At 36.1% G+C, this 21,839-nt stretch overlaps 1 protein-coding gene across 4 annotated transcripts in view; it reads right to left on the bottom strand.

Annotated features, from left to right (window-relative positions):
* Nucleotides 1-21,839, bottom strand: part of RAPGEF2 (Rap guanine nucleotide exchange factor 2) — a 181,132-nt gene that overhangs the window by 90,750 nt on the left and 68,543 nt on the right. For all 4 annotated transcript variants that reach the window (XM_064652356.1, XM_064652354.1, XM_064652353.1 and 1 more), the window contains exons 4-5: nucleotides 20,109-20,192; nucleotides 845-920 (exon numbers count right to left, since the gene is read on the bottom strand). In XM_064652356.1, the coding sequence (XP_064508426.1) occupies nucleotides 845-920; nucleotides 20,109-20,192 (160 nt within the window). The remainder of the gene's footprint in view (nucleotides 1-844; nucleotides 921-20,108; nucleotides 20,193-21,839) is intronic.

Below are 21,839 nucleotides of genomic sequence, written 5' to 3'. Positions count from 1 at the left end.
TGTTATATTTACTTTTACAGATTTCTTGTAAAATTATAGTTTTCTTGTGCTAGCAAAATACCAGAAGAGTTTGTAGGTTTGTCAGGGTTTTTTGCTCTGCTTTATTATTATAGATAAGCAGAGATGCTTTAAAGTATTAATCGCACGTTAGCTTAAGTAATTAATGTTTGATTGAATTAAATATATTCTCAGCCATCTGAGGTTTTTAAGACTAAATTTGAACATTTTTAAATTCTGCCAACTTTACTGGGTGAAGGGAAGGTTATTTTGCTAGCAACATCTGCTGTAGTCCAGTGGCAGAACAGCATCATCTTTGAGGCTCCTGCCAACTCAGGATGCCTCATCTGTATTTGTATCTGAACAAATACAGAATCAACAGGCTAAATTTTTTATTAACAGATCAGTTCATAATACAGGTATAACAATTATCTAAGCCTTATAGAGATGGCTTAAATATAGACTGTGATATTAAACATTTTTTCCTAAAAAGTGACAGTTTCTGTAAAACTTGCAGAAGGTCAGGAAATGTGGTATAACTTGAGGGCTGTAGAAGGGATTAGGTTACTTGTTTGTTACCAGTTTGTGTAACTCACAAGTACAGGGAACAGTTTGTTGTCCCAGTTTTGTTCTCTAAAAGTATACAATTTAGCTGTGTGAATGGCTGCTTTTATCACTCAAACGATGTAAGTATGTAAGCAAAGAATGGCAAGAAAGTTATGTATGAAATCTTATATTTATTAAATGATCACATGCGAAAGAGAAAACTCTAAGTTGTATTGGAAACTGAAGTGTTACTAAAGCTAGTCTATACACTTTGAAAGCAACTGACTGAAAACATTCTTACCACAATCATTTCAGAGGGCTCTAGAACAATGCATTCACATCCACGCCTCATGCTCCCAGCAGAACGCTTGCCAAAACTGAAGAACATAAATATTTCAATTATAAAAGAGATCTGAGCTATAGCACAATTCATAAGCATATTTACATCTTATCCAGATATTGCAAAGCAGAGAAAAAATGTACATACCTCTGTACAATACAAGTTTCATGCGTATGTCCTTCGACAGTGTCTTTGGGTTCTTAATTAGTTAATTAAGAACTATTTTGTATTTACATAGTTCCCTAAGAGTATTTGCTAAATAAGTCTATTAACACTAAAACAAGTGTCAATCAAGAGCTGTCTACTGAAGAGGCATAGTTGATTCTGAACTACATTACAGAGTTTGATCTCGTATCTTCTGACATTACAGTATTAAGTTACCTAAGCTATCTGCATTTCTATAACGAAAGCTAGCTGGAAGACCAAGAAAATAATTAAAAGGCTGATCAACTTCAATTAACTCTTTTCCACTTAAAATAATAAAATAAGGAACATGAGTGTATTCCCAAACTGAATAGATGAGGACAAAAGGTTGTTTTGCCCTTTCATGACACATTCCCACTGCAATGCAACAATTAAACATGATACTATTTTGTTTCCTGCAGGATAAAACAGAAAGGTTTTTTAATTTTAGTTTCTGGAGTGCCCTGCTTGTATTAATGAATGTGTGCACTTGCAGGTTTCACTGCAAAGAATCCTCAAAATGCAGATGTAAAGGTGGAGTGCAGAGAACCAGTACATAATTCAGTGAAATACAGAACCTTTAGAGTTAGATCCTTAATCCTACACCATCGGAGTAAAAGAAAGGCAGCCAGTTAAAGTTTGTTTATGGGATATGTGATTCCTCCTCTGGGTAGGAATGCCAGGTCAATGCCAGACCTTTCCCATCGCAGACTGGAGGGCAGGATAGACAACAAAATGAGTGGAACTTCAGGACCCAGCTTGTAGCTTGCTGTAACCAACCTACGCTACAGTTTGCAAAGAGCCAATATAACTATTTAGCCTCTCCCTTTCTTCAATTGGCACCGTGCAACAGACATGGGAAACCTTCCTATCTGAAGCCCACAGGGCAACAGCTTGAAAAACAAACCAGACTCAATGAAATGGTAAAATGTGAATTTTAACCGATCCTGTAATGCACAGTCATGGTAACACAATGAAGCAACAATGTTTGTGAGAGGTAACTTTTTAAAGCTTTATTTCACATCCCATTCGGAACAGTATATCTAGCCAGTTCATATCTATGCTCCTGCCCCGTCTGGCGATTAGTAGAAATGAACAACTTAACTCGCTACCCCAAAGGCTAATCTCTTGACAACAGCACATTTATAGGCTCAAAAAGAAGGCAGTCAGATATTGAAAAGAAATGCCAGCTGTGCTTATTCATCAAAATAATAATCGCATTTAATGGTACATGGGACTTCTACAATAGAAAAAATTTTCCAGAATACTAAGCTTCTTGAAAAGAAACATTCAATAAAGAAGTCTCTGGACAAAATGCTTATTTTCCTAGAGGCAAACACATGCTTCCTCCTATAGTCCAGCAACAAAACACAGGGTTCTTTACCCTACAATATCATCTTGAATTTTATACAATTTCTACTCCTCTTAAGGACATGAGAAAATGAAGCCATTATATTGATTCATTAGACTCTTGCAAAAGTGGCAAACTTATATTTCGGTCAATAACTGGATCCATACACACAGTTTTTCCTTAAAAACAGAAAGGAGAAGGAGAGAAAGCAGAAAGTAAGTCAACTCATTTATTGAAAAACAGCAATGCAAAAAATGGTGATTAGGAAGTCAACTTATTTGATATTCTAATTGGAAACAAACACAAATATTCTTACCACTTAGAAAACACTGCTGTATTTTTTTTTGCCGATCCATTTTTCTAGTCTCACAGCAAGTACTCATTTCAACAAAAAAAACATATAAACACTCCACCATTTCTTCTTCCTCTATTGCTGACTGTAAGTAACAACTTTAAAACTTCTGTTTGTTGCTAATCACTGCTGACATGCAAAAGTTTCAAGCTTTAGAAAACACAGTAAAAACAAAAAGCTGTGTTTTGGATGTGCTTCTCTATTCTTGAATAACTTGTTTGGATTTTACGCTTCAGCACCAGGGAACAGGCAGTCAACATATTAAGATAGAAGGCATGCATTCAGTTAGTATAAAAAAAAATTCTCAATTTCTGTCCCCAGTAACACGATGGTTCTCACAGCAAATAACCATGTCATTGTTGTACTGCTCAGATTCCTATGACAGCATGAAATTTATCAGAGCAGACAGTGCATCACATGTATATATTATCTTTGACCAAAGATCACAAGGCACTTCAGGCTGCAAATAGACTCTCTAATCTTTGTGAAGTATTGTAGGAAAGAAGACAAGTAAATCAAGGCATAAGAAAGTTAAATGACCTTTCAAGTGTTGCAGTTCTCAGACTGCCACACCACCTAAACCTCCTGATTTCCAATCTCTGTTGAAAATTCATCACCAGTGAGGAATTCACCTAATCAGTGAAAATTAGGGAACTCTCTTGTCATTGTCCACTACACCTGGAAACTTCGGAAGTGTCCATCTCTGACTGTGGTAGAATATCCATCACAGTATTGCATGCCATCTGTTGCAGAACCACACTTCAGTACAGGTTTTTGTGTGACAGGCAACACTGAGAAACCCTGAGAAACTACTGGGATCTCAGAGCATTGCCAATCCTGCCGTTTCAATTCATAAGACTGTCGACAAACATCGTAACTGAATTAATTTGTCAGAGTTTCACAAGAGCAAAAATAAAAGACCAACAAAAAAGGACTTCAGTGGCATTCCACCTGAAATCCCCAGCTGTAGTAACTAGCCACTCAGTAGAGGAAGCCACTAAACAAACTTGATTTTATTGAAAACAAGTTATTTAACACATCAGCAAGCAGTAAGAAGAAGCAAATACCCAACACCTAATACAGTTTGTTTACTGAGCTGATAAAAAAGCCCAAGCTGAAAAGCCTTTTATAAAATTCTTCATGATCAGAACACTGAGGCACTGGAACTGGTTGCCCACAGAAGTTGTGGACTCCTGTCCCTTGAAGTGTTCCAGACCAGGTTGGATAGGGCTCTGAGAAGCCTGGTCTAGTAGATGATGTCCCTGTCCATGGCAAGGGATTTAGAACCAGCTGATCTTTAAGGTCCCTTCCAACCCAAATCATTCTGTGATTCCTTGAAATACCAGGAGAAGAACTTCATTCAAGGGACCAAAAGCCACCATGCAAGCTGGCTTGAGAGATGTTAGGTATCACACAGGAACAGTAGCACCAAATAAAGTTTCAGTGGAAGGGCTGACATTATCTTCATAATATCAGCTCTATTTCAGTAACTTTGAATAGACAATGTTCTTTACAAAATTTTGATGCCAGACTTCCCATAGGAAGTGAGTATGACTACCCAGATTTCTCACAAAACACATAGTCTACATGAGTACTGGCTAGCCAAAATACAGTGTAGAAAGCCTTTATTAGCAAGTTTCAATGGACCAGGGATTTGACAAATTTACTCCTTCCCTTACTGTAGAGTGAGATAAGCTTGTGGATATATGACCCACTCTGGAGCTTAAGCTTAAACCCCATTTTTGTTTTTAAAATGCAGTAAAGAATTTTACATAATATACACTTCACTTTGTGTCACTTAAACCAGAATTGTCTTAATACATCTTCCTACCTAAACCTTATTAATTTCAACTCCTAAATATAGCTTGTTTCAACTAAGTCAGTGATATACCTGAAAGAATCCTAGATTTGCAACTATTTTCTCTAGATCAGTGATGTGCATAAGAGAATTTCACCAAAGGAGGTTAAAGCAGTTTAAAGTTATCTTTCCAGTTGTAGTTGTCAATATGGGATGCACAGGTTATAACAGTAATTCAGAAAGTCAGAAGGGTTCTCTGGTCGGGACATTGCTGCCTCACCTAAATTTCCCAAAGAACCTTGTTTTGCAGCAGCTTTTCTAACACTTTTCTTCCCTGCTACCACATAAGCTCTGACTTGAGGTTCCCCAAGTATTAAACTTCACAGATGCTCTCCTCAGTAGCTGTCCTAGAGGTAAATTCACTTCTGGAGTCCTTTTCTATCACAGTACTTGTATTACATATTGAATGTATGATGTGACTATAAATCTACTGCTAATAAAACAAAAACAAACAACAACAAAAAACCCCCTAACAATGATATACAAAACAATGTTATTTACAGGAATCCATTTTACAGTAGACAGGTGTTTTCCCCAAGCAACTGCTCCCTAGCTACACTATTCCCTTAAACGATTGACAAGTCTAATTTTCCACTTGACTATTCAAAAGCATTATTTCCAAAGAAGTTCATTAATACTAAAAAAAACCTTTTTCTCACTCTGTGTATTAAAAGTAGATATTTTAATTCATATCAGTCATTTACAATTTCAATTCTAAAGCATTTTTAAATTGAATTTAGATTGACCATAGATGACAGTTCCCTTCTCCATAAGTATACTTTACTACATCTGTATCTCAGCTTATAACTCATTATACTCAAAACATACACAGCTAGCTAAAGAACAGATGCATTACAGTTTTCAACATGCTTGTTAACAGAAGACGAGTTTTAAGTGAAAGTTAAGGGTTTCCATGTTTCCCAAGTTTACACTTTCAGTTTTCATTAAAAAAAAACTTTACTATTATAAAAATACAATAGTACAAATATGTCAGTGGCTAACAAAAAACATGAGAATAATTTAGGATCACTGTCTGCATTTATTCCCCTTCAAATTTAATAAATTTACTAATAAAACAAAACAATAAAGTACTTCAATTAAATTAAACACCTACGGTCACAGGCAACACATGAATTTTTATAAGCACTTACACACAGAGACAGCCAAAAACCTGCAGGTATTGAGGGCAACTCGTTCTATTCTTTCTACTATCATCATGATATTGGAGGACAAGGCAGTTTTCTCCAGACACGACCCATCCATTCCCCCAGGTCCCCAGACATACTTGTACACACACATACAGATGCTCTTATCAAAGCTCGCAGGGAAGGCAGCAGCTACTGAAGAGGAAACATTTCCCTATCAGCATTCTGCCTTGTCCCCTCAACCTGGGCCTCCACATTCCTGCTTTCACATCAACCCAGCTCCCAAATGGAAAGTTATTTCTCAGCACTGGAATGCAAACATATTCACCAAAAGTGATGCAGAATCTGAAGAAAACTCCAGTGACAATGAACACCAAGAAACAGGTTTTCAGTGTGAAGTCCTTTTCCTCCTTCCTCTTAAAAATCAAAGATCACTCAGAGAAAACTCAATTTCACTAGTGACAACTATTTTGCAAAAAGGACATACAAAAATTTAGGGTTTCCTCTATAATGTAGTCTTCACTTTGATTTCTTTTGATATTCAACACGTTGCATTAGCTTAAAGTTTTAGTAAAACCACATTTAAGTCCCAAAAAGAAAGTTCCACAAAGTATGGTCATCTCTATCATACACATACTTCAACACATTTTTAAGTGCAAAATATTGTTATAGTTTCATGTCCATGTAAATGCAATATTTTGAACAAAGTTGCTGGTTGAAAATAAAACCTATTTAATTGGCAGTTCCTCTCAATCAAAAAGCACGTTCTATTTAGACATGTTCTAACAAAAGGAAAAATACAAGTAACATATTTTCTTGTTTCTCAAGTTCTTAGAATTTTCTAGAGTACCTGTATGCAAGGAAATAAGTTCTACAGAGATTTTGATTTTCTTGATAAAAAAATTTACAATCTAATTAAAGTAGAAATGTAATGCATGAATATTGCAATGATTTATGCCAAAACCCTAGAAAACAAAAACTTTCTTTGTTCTGAAGTTTTCAAATGGTATGTCCAATGGGTTTAAGATTACTGCTGTGTAATATTTGCCAATGCAGAACATCTAAACATACATGGAGATTAAAGTAAACATTATCCCTCTCCCATCTTCACTAAAATCAATCCTTATCTCTTCAAGACTATAGATAAATAAATCTGTAAGCACAAGTCTGTGCATAGTTGAGTTCACTTTCTCAAGCTTTTAATAAATTCATGACAAAACCAAATCTTAAGTTAGATAAACCCAATACTTCCAAGCTCTTTTTGTGAAAATGACATTGCTTCAGTTGACATCTACATTTAGGAGAATCACAGAAAACTACCAAAGTGAAATACAGAGGTATTGCATGAAGCATATTTAGAATTTGAAGTTATGTAAGCTGAAGTGTCTTCATTTGCTTTTAGGTAGCCCTCATCCTAAAAATGCTATTACTACCATCACCGTTTACATACAAGTACTCCCTACTGCATTTCCCATCTTCCCTCTACCCTCCACTTCTCAATCTCAGAGCAGAGAGGAGTCTCCGTTCCTTCAGATGGATCATTTGCTGCATGTCCCACCTGCACACACCACTTGCCACAGCAGTGCCATGACCTCAGCCATGACAGGCACTTGCTTTCCATCACTGCATTTTCTGACGACAGAGAAGCAAACATGAGCAGAATGTCTGGTCTCTGACAAATCCCAAAATCAAGTCTAATGTAATAATCAACATTTAACTTAGAACAACATCAAAATGTGTTAGATTTAGTTCTAAAGCAAACTAGTCACACTGAATTCTTGGATGAAATATAGAGCAGTATTTAGTAGATGTCTGGATGGGGAAAAAAATGGGGACTATTTTCTATTTGCCATTTAGGGAGATAATAGGGGATTTGGCCAAGTTCCTTCTCATGTATGTTTTCTTATTAAAAAACATCACATTTCACTTTGGTATGTCCAGATTAGAACGAAAAACATGAGTACCTCAATATGGCTTTTTCTAGCCAAGCTGGGTTTAGATGGGTTTCACATCAGTGTGCTGACCTCCACCCAACTCATCCTTGCCAGGGATGAAAAAGAAGAAAGTAACAATTTAAAAGCTCGTATACATGCATAAGCCATTCCCAGAGGAATGCTTAAGTGTTCTGACGAAAACTAAATTTGGCATGGCCATTTCCTGACCCCTCAGAAAAAAAGGCAGAGCCTTTCATGCATGCAGAGCCACTCCAATGCAAACAGCTCTCCACTGGGGATGATGCGAGGAGGGAAGGCAGTAGCAGGTTTCCCCACACTTAGAGCTGCACACTGGAAACTATGAAATCAAGAGTTTGTCAACTAAAAGACAGGAGATCATTATATGGAACATGAAATTAGCTGATAATATAGGCTGACTTCTCCAATTCTCATGTGAACTAGCATCTGTCTTTCAGAAAAAGCAAGTAAAGATGCAAGTGAAACCCAAACTGCTTTTGATTTGTAATAACTAACATTCTTAATTAAAATGTGGTGGTCATCTTCATATCACAATTATCACTAGATTCTCAATGTTATTTTATTTTTTCTACGTACTTTCTCTACGTACTTTTTCTACGTACTTTTTCTACGTACTTTTTCTACTGTTTTTTCTACATTTTTTTCTACATATTTTTTCTACATATTTTTCTACATTTTTTCTACATTTTTTGTCTACATTTTTTCTGCTTTTTTCTACTTTTTTCTACATTTTTTTCTACATTTTTTCTATTTTTTGTCTACTTTTTTCTACATTTTTTCTACATTTTTTCTACATTTTTTCTACATATTTTTCTACTTTTTTGTCTACATTTTTGTCTACATTTTTTCTACATTTTTTTCTACATTTTTTCTACATTTTTTCTACATATTTTGTCTACGTATTATTTTTCTCCATATTATTTTTCTCCATATTATTTTTCTCCATATTATTTTTCTCCATATTATTTTTCTCCATATTATTTTTTCTACATATTATTTATAGCAGGTTTTTCCAACAAGAGCAAAAAGCTGCTTTACAGAAATGCTTTTCAGCTAAAAGGAAAACTGAGATGCTGGCAAGTGGAATCTAAGTTGAAGAGGCATTTTCAGACCTGTCACTACTTGCAAATCCTGGAGACATGAGCTCACTGCATACCACGGATAAGGATGATTAGACTTATCCAGTGTCATATGATAGCATAGATGTTTACAGTCTCAGATACAACAGCTCATGTGTCAGCGAAGGGACTCACTTGCGACATCACAGCTAAGTACACACCACTTAATAATACTTTGGGAGGAGTGTTTCACAAGAGACAAAAGCCTCAAACATCACTTGGGACCCAAACCGCCCGCTGCCTCTGGGAGAAGAGGAATCTCTCATAGGGCAATAACCCTGGTGCTGCAGCAGGAGGGTGTACAGGTGGGAAGAACTAACCAGACCATACTAAAATCATAGAATAAGCATATTTGTAGTAAATTAATGTTTTAAATTTTGTGTGTGAAAAAAACACTAAAAGTGTGTTAAAGTTAATCTGAACTCCAGCTGAAAGCTTTAGTAAACTTCTTTAGTATTTTGAACACATTTAGTTAGCATCCTTACAGATGACAGACTATAGTGCTGTATCTACATAATACTCATAGGGATTTATTTCTTATGCAAATGCAACACAGATCAGAGGTTGCATTAATCTGTTAATTTATAGCTGACTACTGCAAGCACTTCAAAAGAAGTTCCTGAAAACCCACAGTGAATAATTTGAAATTAGCGAGATCCTCTGGAAGTAAACCTCCAGAAAATCCCTTCATTCAACCCCTGAAACATATGCCTTATGATCTTCATACAGTTTTCCTTTTAGAAAAGGGAAAGTTTTGAGAAGTGTGGTTAATTTTAAAATTTTACCTGGTTATAAGACTGAGTATGGTAGCAAGTTTGACCAGTTTAGGTTAAAAAAAATTAAATAATTGTGTAAAGATTCACATTTGTTCCTTCTCACTTTATCTTCTCATAATGCTACATTAAAACTAAAACATTAAGCTGAAACACAGTTAAAAACCCAATCTGAAAAAGTACTGTTAAGAATAAAAAATTGTTTTGCAAATTTACTCTAACAAAGGTAGATGCTCAGAGCCTTTATATCAAGAGGTGATCGTGAATACTTTTCAGACCAGAATACCACTTAAAATTCTTCTAGGACCCTTTCATTTAGACATATGAAATCTTCATATATAGAAAAAATAAGTGAATTGATGACATTCTCCTGTTGAATTCAAGATCTGTATTCATAAACTATATACACAAAATAAAGAAACAAAACTGGACAACTGGAACCTCCTAGTAGAGGCAACAACAAAATTTAGCTTGTTGCAGCAGTTCTGTTTTGCTTCATCTCTAGCATAGAAAGCTAGAAGGCAGGTACTTCATCAGAACAGCTGAAAAAAGGTCTTTCTTTGGGAAAAATTATACTTATTTTATTTTTAAATTAGAAGTTCTCATATTATTTTATCTCAGAAAACATTCAAAGATGAAAGGTTTTTTTCCTAACCTACTTTTTTTTTGTTGTTCCTTAAAAAAATAAATAAATAAATGGTTTGAATAAAGACAGCTTTGCTTATGCTTCTTGCTAATGACGTCTGTGTTGCCATGGAGATTACTGTGACATCACAAGAGCTACATAATGGTCTCAAAGAATAAGAAGTTGTTGGAAAACATTACTTAAGAGGCAAGACCTCGTGTGAACACAGTTTGGCTTATTAACATTCATGAAATTCACTAAAACAGAGGAGTATTTTTCCAATGTCATACAAAGACTTTAGATGTTAGATTCTAAATGAGGGGTTTTTTACATTGAAAAATATAGAATAGGCATTTTTAAGTCTCCCTATAGACCTTCATAACTAAGATATTACAAATTTTTAGCTTCTTTACATAAATAAAATAAAACAACCTGGCATGTCATCTAGATTTTTAGTAGTGAAATAAGACCATATATATTGACATTTTCCACATGTATTTATATGCTGAACTCAGTCAATACAACCAATTCACTCACATGGAGAGCTAAACACATGACCTCAATTAGTAGTTTATATAAATATATTAGAACAAAACAGATATATTTAAGATAAATTTGTAAGTTTGTAAATGAATAAACAAAGTAAAACAGTGGAGTAGTACTGACAATTTTGTTTTAGCTATTTATATTATAATTTGAAAATAAATTCTCCCTCACTTGACTTTATGTCTTGTATCCCTGAATTTGTTTTTCAGAAACATTTGAAAATTTTAGCATCACTTGAAACTGAGACATTTTCAAGTCTTTAATAAAATGTTATTCAATACTGTAGAAAAGATCATTTGTAGCGGAATCAATCTAATAACCAAAACAATACTTCTGATTCCTTCCAGCTTTTCCACAGTCCTCCAAGTACATAAGTAAAGGTCATTACTTCAGCTTACCAAGATTGTCCTTCACCGAAAATCATCTGAGTTTCACAAGAGGTAAAGAAAAAGCAATGCTCTCTGTCCCCTTTCTCCACATGGTGGTCCTTCTCCCTTTTTGGTATTCTTTATGCTATTTTTGCACACTGTTCATTTTGTTATTTTGAGGTAAGCAATGACCAGATTACTTCAGTTCATTACACTTATAAAACTTGTCCAGAGACTCCGAGAGCACATAAAACTAACATGGACTTCCTTTTGACCTCAGCAAGAACCTTATAATGCAGTTTTCTCAAGTAACTGAGGAGGGAGTGGATGTTTCGCAGGTTTGTACTAAAATTCAAAACCTTAAATATTATTAAATTGAATCAGAGGTAACCTTAAATCAGAAGGAACAGATTACATAACAGGTCATCTTACCAGCTGCCATATCAATTCTGAAAGCAACAACTTTCTTCTGATAGATACCTTTAATTAGCAATGTAAGTAGTAGTGAATATCCCAGTATAACAGGTCTCACATTTAATAACCACTTACTTTATTACACAGAGAATTTTCCCCTCCTTAGTTTCTCAAAAAGAACTCTCAATTTTTAGCCATAATTAGTCAACTTTCTAACATTTAAAGAAATGGGATGTGAGAGTTGGTATCATTCATAGACGACAAACTTTGTATTTCCTCTATCAGCTACCTTAAAGGATTCTCTCCTTTCCTCTGCTTTCCTTCTGCTCAAAGACTATCCCCCATAAATCCAGTTTGTTAAACCCTTCTCCTTAATTTTTCCTTAAGGTTCTTTTCAGTTACTCTGAGCTATTAAGATACATTCATGCTTACACAGAAAAAATCTATCTCAGATTTTACTTTTCGTTGGCATTGGCTATACCCCACTGAAAAATTTTCATTATACTTATTCTGTGTAGCAAATGCAAAAATAACCTAAATTGGTTCACAGGCAAAACTCCCCATAAAAGCAATGGTGTGGATTTACAATGTAACGTACTTTGTTTTTATGCTCCATATCACAAATTCATAAGTGTAATTTTGTCATTTAAGTAGATACCTTTAACTAAGTACTTTTACACAACCTCAGTTTCAATGGGAAAGATAAATTCCATTGATATGAATAAAGCACAACATAAGAAAAGTCTACCTTATTTACTTATTTTAAAAGTGGCAACAGTGGCAAGAAATGCCATCTTGACTGAGCTTACAATTACCGTGTGCGAAACAATGAAAAACCAACCAGAAGAAGAATTCTTGAATCTACAAGCTCTGCACTATCAATTCACGGTGTCTCTCCTATAGAAGACCTAAGAAATTGTACTGAACATTCCACAAATGCACCTGAGCACCAGCAGGTGATCCAGGCCATCTTGAGTCCATCTTCATGTCTTTTGTGTGGAAAGAGATAGAAGTCTGTAGCTCTAGTATATACATCTAGAAACTAGTATAAGGTTTGCATTTGTGAGAGCTTCTGAAACTGGCTTATCTCCTACCATGAGCATTTCCCTTCCTAAAAGCCTCCCTCACTTTAAGAGGAATCAGAATTACTCAGGCTCACTTAAAACTTATTCGGGTCATTTGACACTTTCTGCTCCATTGTTCCTTCTCATCTCCTCATTACAAACTTGGAAGAAAGCCTGGTAGCGCTAGACACACTATGCTAAATTTCTATTTTTATTTTCAAAAGTTGCCAGCGTAATAGATTAAGTCTCTCAGTATTTTATCAGCTCTGCAAAACCAAAATTCCAGTAGCACTGAAATATGACAGGAACAATGCCAGATACCAGGCAATCTCAGCATTTAGGAACTGTCTCCTATTTCCCAGCACTTCAGATACTGGCAGCACACTTGGAAAATAACCAGTTTCAAATCTCAATGAACTCTTCAATAACTCAGCAGAACAGAAGATGGATGGGATAAAAGAAAAATTAACTGTAAAAATAATTTTAAGTATTCGTATTTAAAAAAAAAAAGTACACAAATTTTTTCAAACTGTAAGGACAATTTTAGGTGACGTGACTGGTACAAGTAGCCTGTGCGCTGCATCACAAACATCGCTGAAATAGCAGGTGACATCACAAGACAAAGGTCCATAAATTTATGGCTCAGCTAATTCAGTTAGAGTTGACTGTGTTTTAAGTGATGAAATCAGATTCAGAGAGTTTGAAATACTCCCTGCATGCCCTCCCTTCTGGTCAGCCCTCAGGGAGCTTAGTTCAAGGACAGAGCCACCATGGCAGCTCCAGCTGCTCATGAGGAAGGCTACCGTGACACACACGAGCAAGCGCTGTGCTTCACTGATAACAACGACCATGATACCAACAGGAGATCAACAAATTCAGGGCAGATGGCCAGATCAGACACTCCCAATAAAATGCTACCTCTTGGAAGCAAGCTTCTATTTTCTCTAGGAGTTTTAGTCTCAATAAGCAAACACAGTCACACGCACTGTGATAAGTGTAATTTTCTGCTTCCAACTAACAGTAAGCATCTCCATCCAAAAGGACATATGCAGTCGTTTGGGTAGATGCAGACACTACAAAGCAATCAGTGTTAATTTCTCAAGATTTAAAATCCATTGTAATTCATGGCAGCCATGCACTCAGTCATAAATGGACTGACATCACTACTTCTTCCAACTTCTTTGTCCAGCCTATGATCTCAGTCTTTCCTAGACTAAACCATAAGATCACACTCCCTCATGCTTCAGTTTCAGTTGATGGACTGAAATGCTCAGTCAAGGCACTCTAACCAGACAGAGGACAAGGCAGCACAAGGGGTCAGCCCACAACAATACCGTACTCTATACCTGGCCCCTATGGCCAGTGGCTTCAGAACATCACTAGCTGGATACAGACATATCAAAACAACAAACAGGTTACAGGGACATCCAGCAGCAGCAGCTAGCAGCAGAAAAAAAAATAGAAGTTTTATACTAAAGAGAGAGAGAGTTCTGAGGGCAAACTAAATCCATTTTCACACATTTTCAAGTAATTTCTTAAATAGACTTGAAACTATAACCTGGGGAGTTATTTTTCTCTACAAAGCTCCAATGTATGGTCTTCATGCTTCCATCATGATGCTGTAAATCCTTAGCCATAAGCAAAACTCAGAACCTGGCAAAAACTAAATAAGCTCAGCATAGCTCTTGATCAACTCCCTCTGCAGCTTAAACAACTAAACCAGCAGTTCCCAAAAGTACAATTCTGATCCTCCCCCAAATCTGTTGTTCCACAACTCTCAGCTTCTTGCTCAGACAAAAAAAAAAAAAAAAAAAAAGAAATCCCTTTTTATGGGATTTTATTATGGTTTAAGTATTTGTGTACATTCATCACCCTCTTTCAGAGTTAAAATCCCAGTCATTCTGCTATCTCATAGGTTTCCATCAGCAACAGCCATTTTTAAAAACACTAAGTTTCAAATAGATTAATCATTTACCAAGGGAAGGATTTTATTGCAATGATTAAAGCTACCAGTGTAATTTTATTCGCTGAAAAGACTGATCAAAGGCAGTTGTGTATTCAAAATATAAACACCCCATCAGATATATGTAAACCATACAGAACAGTATGACCCAGACATCACAAAAATTAGGAAGTAGGTTCCAGATACATAAAGCCATAAAAATGTATGTAGATAATCAAGGGCTCTGCTCCAGTACCATTACACTCACATTCATCACCTGTCAAAATAAAAAAACCTGCCAAAATCCCCAACAAAATTTCTTCTGGAAGATTACTTTCATAAGTTAATCAGGATACACTTGGATGAAGACAAAAAATTTCTGCACAAACTGAGTTTTGATATTGCTTTACACACATTCAGAACAAGTCCATAATTTCTTCAATGAGTCTCCAGTAAAATTAAATATTCCAATCCATTTTATAAGTTGTTTTAGCATAGGAAAGACCAGAGGGCTAAATAATCAATATTTATACAGATACATCCCTTTTAATTTTGAGAATAGTAAAAACCAGATGTTTTCTCACCTTCAAAACTTAATCTTTTAATTAGAGAAAAAAGCTTAAATAATTGCTCTTGTACATAAAATTTTTGAACTTGCTGAAAGGAAAGCAATTCTCAATTGCCATATGAAGCAGTGAGGGGAGAACTGACTGGATACGGCAGCAAAGAAGAAAAAGAAGAGGCTACAGCAAGGGAACAGTGTAGATGAGCGAGTCGTTAAAGACAAGTGTAAAGCCAGGTTTGCACAGGTCAAGTCAGCATTGCAGTATGCCTCAGCAGCACAGCACACACTACCCAGATGGTCTCAGAACCATTTTAGGAGAAAAGCAGAAAAACCCAAGTACCAGAGCCTATTGGTTTGAGAAAAAATGCCCAGCAATTCTGTATTTTGCTCCTGCAAAGAGTTAGTTGCATCCTCTGGTCATGGAGGCCAAGGGCAAGCATGAGGTTAGCTGTGGGAGATCTAGGAGACCTTTTTGTACTGCAGGTCCCATTTAAGTAATATAAAAAAAAACCAGTAGAATTTACATTAGAAGCAAAGTTCTGGTACAAAAAGCACACAGAAAATCCAAGCAGATGACCAAATGTGCTGAGAGCATGGACCAGGCCAAGGGATGCGGGAGGCCATTCAAAAAGATATTTTGAGGGACTGTCACATTGTTGCTGTCAGTGGCCATGTGAAAACACAGAAGAGCCAGGACAACCCTCAGTGAATGGTATTTTCTGTTCATTTATTTTCTGGACTTTACACACAAACCTCATTCTACCACGTGAACTGCTTCAGGGTACAGATGCTATGGGGAAATGCTGAGGGGACTGAGTGTTAATGTGTGCTAGTTTGGTGGTCATGGTGGGAGGGAAGCATTATAGAATGTTTAGTTTAACCATAATGTGTCTGATATGTTAAAGGAATAAGTCTGAAAAATGTTAATAGTAAAATTGGGGGAGGGGAGGGAGAAGGACAATCTTCCCTGTCCAAATAAATTTCATTGTTGCAATTTACAGAAATTAAACAGGAGAGCAAGATTAAGTTTTACTTTATGTCACCAAAAATATGACAGCTTTAATTGTTCAGGTCAAAATTCTTGAAAACTGTAGATTGCATATTTTCCCAAAATAATAAGTTAAGATAATAAAATCCAGCCTTATCTTATGAACACTATTTGCTAACAGATGGCTTGGCATTTGAACAAATACAAGTTAAGCTATATGGCAACAGAGAAATAAAATTCAACTCATGTTATTTTCAAAAAACAGACATGGTTCAGATGTTAAAGTTTCCAAAGCAAGTTACTCAAATTAAGACTTCGGGTATTCCAATATTCCATTTTGAACCTCTTTTTTTTTTTATTTGAAATTAAAGACTTGTCAAGTAGCTAGTCACAAGTAATTTTACAAGTCACCTAGTACATTATAAAATTTTGGCAAAAATTGGCAGCTCTGACACTGATTTCAAACTATCTCAACTAGCAGCTATTTGACCATATATCATACATTACAAAACTGCTTAATTTTGGATTGCTATACTATTTTTTATTCCTGGTTTGAGTGGGTGTCCTAGTTTCGGCCAAGGAAAGGGTGAACCTTTCACATTAGTTGTGAGGGGGCAGAGCCTGGAGCTCTGTGGGCATGGTCAAGACATTGTGTTATTCGATACCATCTTACTTCATGGGTGGGGGAAGTGACTCTCTCCTACAGTCCTAAAAAACATGGTGGGCATGGGGTCCACCTGCCATTGTTCAATGCTTGGTGAGCATTTTGCATGTAAATCACCCTCTCTCTTTTACACACTGTTATTAGTATTGTTGCTGTTACTGCTGGGGGGGGGGGGGGTATCTCATTGCTGTTTCCAGTAAATTGTTCTCATCTCATCTCAGAATCTCTACCCTTTGTGTCTCCCACCAGAAGGGGAGGGGAATTAGCAGTGTCTGGTTTGGAAGAGTCTCAGGGGTGAGAAGCATCAAATTAGGGAGTGGCATTCCTAAACCATGACACTGGGAAAGCAGGGGGGCTGTCATTTCTTATGCTTTTAGACAGCTTTGGGGGCTGGGACAGGGGGAACGACAACATGTATCTTGTTTTAAATTTGGTCAGCTACTGCCCAGCCACCACTTAATGAAGTCAAGCTTGAGAGAGTCAGGAGGACAGGCAAGGAGAAGCTTACAAACTGAGCAGGATTGGCAGGATGCAGCCCAGAGAACTTGTCCAAAGGGATTTACTACAGGTGCGTGGGGCAGGCTGTCAAAAAAAGAGAATATTTTTAAAATGGGGAAAAAAATTATGAGTTTCGGATGGTGATGCTTAGGCATGAACTCTTAGCTCAGGGAAAAGAAAAGTTAGGGAAATGAGAATTTTCTGTGTCAATCAGATCTGGAGATAGGAATACATTTTTTGCTTTCTACATATTTCCTTGCTCCTACACAGACAGCTCAGCTCCATCCTAATATCTCACAAGCTTCACATATTGCAAAATAATTTCCTAGTGGCTTTTTAGATGGGCAAAGATAAAATGGATTAATCTGCAAAAAAACACACTAAAATAGTGCACATATGAATTTACTATTGCAAATTGAGTTTACTCAAATGACAATGTTTTAGCCAAACAAGATGAAAATTAGATGATCTCTACTTTGCAATGTTTAAGTCTCTTCCTATTACTTGATGTCAGTGATGAATGAGGATGTGCTCCATTTGCTAAAGCATTGCCAGTTCGTTGTAACAAGACGACAGCAAGACTCACAAATTATGCAATGCTCAAAAAGGCTCTTGAAATTGTTACTCCTTGTATATGTAAACAGTCAGTTTAAGAAGTTATCCAGTAAGAAGTTATCCAGTAACTGTCTTTTGCCCACTTTTAACACTACTCTTCAGATTTCAAAATACCACTCTATCAATTCCTTCTGGACAGCAGTCTTTTCAGTAGGTCTCTCCCTTTTTTCTAGAGCACAGAAAATTTTACTTTAGCATTCCTGTTAATCTGTCTCTTCTGCCAAGTATGTATATCTGAGCAGTTTACTATTTCTGTCTGAGCAATTCACTAGTAGCGTAAGTAAAGCTGAAAAACTTAGTTTCCTTCTCAAGCTTTGCTTTATTAAATAAATAAATCAATAAATCACTTATTACCCACCAGTATTCCAAATCAGAAATTTAATCTAAGTGCCCTCTCACTTTTCCCAAATTTCTTATTCATGGATTAGCCTAAGGCCCTGATATTCCAATTTACTCATTTACAAAGAAAAAATCCTGATTAACCTTGTCCTAAATTTAAAGGCCCTCACCTACCCTTTGATGACTAAAGCTTCTGAGCACAAAGCCCCTCACTAGATAACTCCGATTTTACTCTCCAGAAATACTTTCTATCTTTGTAATTAAAGTTACTTAATTTTGCTTTCAGAGATTTATGTTAGCTTGCTTAATTAACAAATTGTCTCTCTTGCATTCACTTCCCAAGACACTAACTTTGACATCTACTTGACTTCATCCACAACTAAGAAACTTATCCTAATGTCAAATTCCATGCTTGTACTTCACGAAGATCTCAGACACTGTTCCACCAGATGTAATTTCTGAATTTCTCTCTGTGAACAGCCCTGAAATGCTCTGCTTAGTGTCAGAGGATCTGAAATTTTCCGTTCATTCTTCCAGGAAGAATCTTAAGCTCATTGTTCATCTCACCTCTCTTCAAGTGTCCAGGAGTGTGCGGAGGCAAAAACACTGCTGTAGTTCAAAGAAAGATTCTTGCCACAGACTATATACAATCACCCTACCTTAATTCAGGTATTATATATCCTTTCTCCTGATACCTAAAGGTAGCACTTTCTGCCAGCTTTGTTTCTGGCAGTGCCTGTTTATGGATGACACTTTCACTCTGCCAGCAGCAGGGATCCTCTAATCTGTTGTTGTGATACTTTTTATAATAACCAGTTTTGCAATTTTAACATCATCTATTTGATGGCACATCAAATCTACCATTTTATCAGCAGTGCTGCTCTCCTTTTACAAACGCAAGACACTTGACTGCACCAAGAACTACCATTACCAAATGGAAGTCCCAAGACTAGCACTGCTCATCCAGGCAGATACCAAGATCTAATTTTTCATGCACCAACCAATACTAGCTCTAAAGTGGTTTTCCACTGTTTAAAATGGTTAAAAAGTTTCCAGTACTTTCATTAGCATGATACCATACAGAGACAGGTCATTCTTTCATTCTGCCTTTCACAAATTTTACTACATGCCACTTGCTTCAAAGAAGCCTTTTAGAGCAGTCTAAATGAATATGCACATAACCAGGATCTTAAAGTGATTCTGCTCTCCTTCTGCTAAAATGATCAAGTTCAGCTTCGTTAGTGTAAAATCCTTGCTATCACTTGCATTTTTCCCACAGCTCAAAATAATTAATTTTTTTTACTGTAGCAATATACATTTGAGTGTCTGACACTCAAACTTTTTTTCCATGTAAAATACCACTCTTCATGGCAAATCCATTTGCATGAAGCACAGTCTTAAAAAGAAGCAACAAACCTGCAGTAACGTGATCTAAGCATATACTAAAACATGCATCAAAGACTTGTGCACAGTAAGTAAAGCCTCAGGAAAACATCACAAGTTCTAGTGCATCCTATGATTACTTTGACTACTCACAGGAACAGACTCCTCAGTACTTCACTCCATTTTATCATTTTTTTACTTTTTAAAAACAGTTGTTTTACTTTTTAAATTGACAGCATCTGTACAACATTTTGCATGGTTGTACCCTGTCCACAATGCTTTCAATTTTAGATATGGGCATAAAACAGTTACCACAGTCAGTAAAGGAAGGAAAAGTGTGCTTATGTGTGTTCTTCTGTGTGTTATTAAGAATAAGATACCGCCTTTTAGTTCTAAAATTTTTCCACATCTCATGATTTATGTTTAAAATATAGAATGCAGTACATTCATAGCTGACATACCTGCTCCTTGGAAGAAACATAGATTCTTTAATGAAGACTGAACCAGACAGCAGGATATACCAACAGCTACCAATATCATCAGGGCTGGAATAAAAAGAAAAAAAAAAAAGGACACAGTTCAAAACACTTGATTTAAATTACTCACAGCAAGCAGTACCAAATTTGCACTACAAAGAACTAAGAGGCAAAAATGCTCAAAACTATGGAAGCCCCAGTTCAATCATTTATAAAACAATTCCGTGAAATTATTCTAATTTCATCTGCAAATATATACATTATAAGAATGACTCATTTCATTTACTTCACTTTTTTAAAAGCATATATCTATCCATTTGATAACAGCAGAAATCCAATTAAATATAACAAAGTGTTTAAAATTAAGTCAAGCTACAGTAAACATATTGTACTGTACTCTGTTGAATGTATTACTTTCCTCTTGCTGAAGAGAACTGTAGCCTCTTTCCCTCTATAAATAAGACTTCCTTTCCCAATCCTAGCCATCTCCTCTTAAAACCTTTCTTCAAGACAGAAATTTGCCTTTTGACATCAGCTTACCTTCCCACAATATAAGAGACCATTGGAAACATTCACAGATGATAAACCTGTATTAGATTTGTTAGTCATCATTATCTGCTACTACTATGCACTGTCCCTTTCATGTCTCTTCCTGGCACAAGACTAAATTCCCAATTAAAGGGACAAAAAATTTCTTTTCCCCTCTCTTCATGACATAGAAGAACTGGACGAGAACTTCATCATCCAGGTCAGTTCATTCTACTGTAGATTCAGATCTTGCTCCTTGAGTAATACAAAACCCTTTTTATACACTTAGACTCTTCTTGGATAAGTTCAAATAATGTTTGGACAGGAAAATAAAATAGATTAAGGTTACTAGAAATAGTTGCAGCAGAAGTCTTGGTCCATTTTAATAGTCAATACTGAGAATCTCTCTACTTTACTTCAGTTTTTAACACTCCTGCTTCTTCCAGAGAAACTCATTAATTGAACTCAAGTACGTCATTATGAACTGCGTGAGCATTCTTATCTGAAAACCACCCTAGTGCCACTAAGAGATGCAGATTACTTAATTAATTTGTAATACCTTCATTTTTTTTAAATTACATGCCTCAAGTCTTTAGAAACAATTAGGCCTAACTTCAAGAAAGAACAGCCCACATCTTGTAATGATGATGACAGCCTAGTATTAAACCTAATCTTAAATCTAAGTACGCAATGTACATGTTAGCACCATGCTTTTCAGTTGAAGAACTTCAATTTAAGAAGTACATATAAAGCAGTCCTCAAAACAAGAGAGGGAGGAAGCCGGCCTAAAACAGCTGACAGCAAAGCAGCAAACCATCCAATCTAAAAATGTGCTCTATTTTCATTTTGCACTGTATAATAAAAGCATGAGAGAAAGGACAAACATCAGAAACACACAGAATTAACAGAGGAAATTAAGGACACGATCTATGGTCAAGAACAAAAGAGCTAAATAAGATGATGGAGCTCGTATTTCTTTTCTACCAGACGATAACGTGACCAGTGAAGCCACACTGGTCAGCTACACACACCAGATCAGTGAAAACTTAACATCTTTAAAATGAAGATTTCAGGAATACTTCTTTATACCAACAGACAACAGAAAATCAAGCAATATCATAGTCCCACAGCTGAAACAACATTTTGTTCCATATAGTTGAAGTACTCCAAGCTGCCTTTTCTGAAGTA

Source organism: Pseudopipra pipra, chromosome 4 (assembly GCF_036250125.1).
Source record: "Pseudopipra pipra isolate bDixPip1 chromosome 4, bDixPip1.hap1, whole genome shotgun sequence".
In the NCBI taxonomy this organism is placed as follows: domain Eukaryota; kingdom Metazoa; phylum Chordata; class Aves; order Passeriformes; family Pipridae; genus Pseudopipra; species Pseudopipra pipra.
The sequence above is the reverse complement of the archived record's forward strand: the minus strand, read 5'-3'. Positions and strand labels throughout refer to the sequence as shown.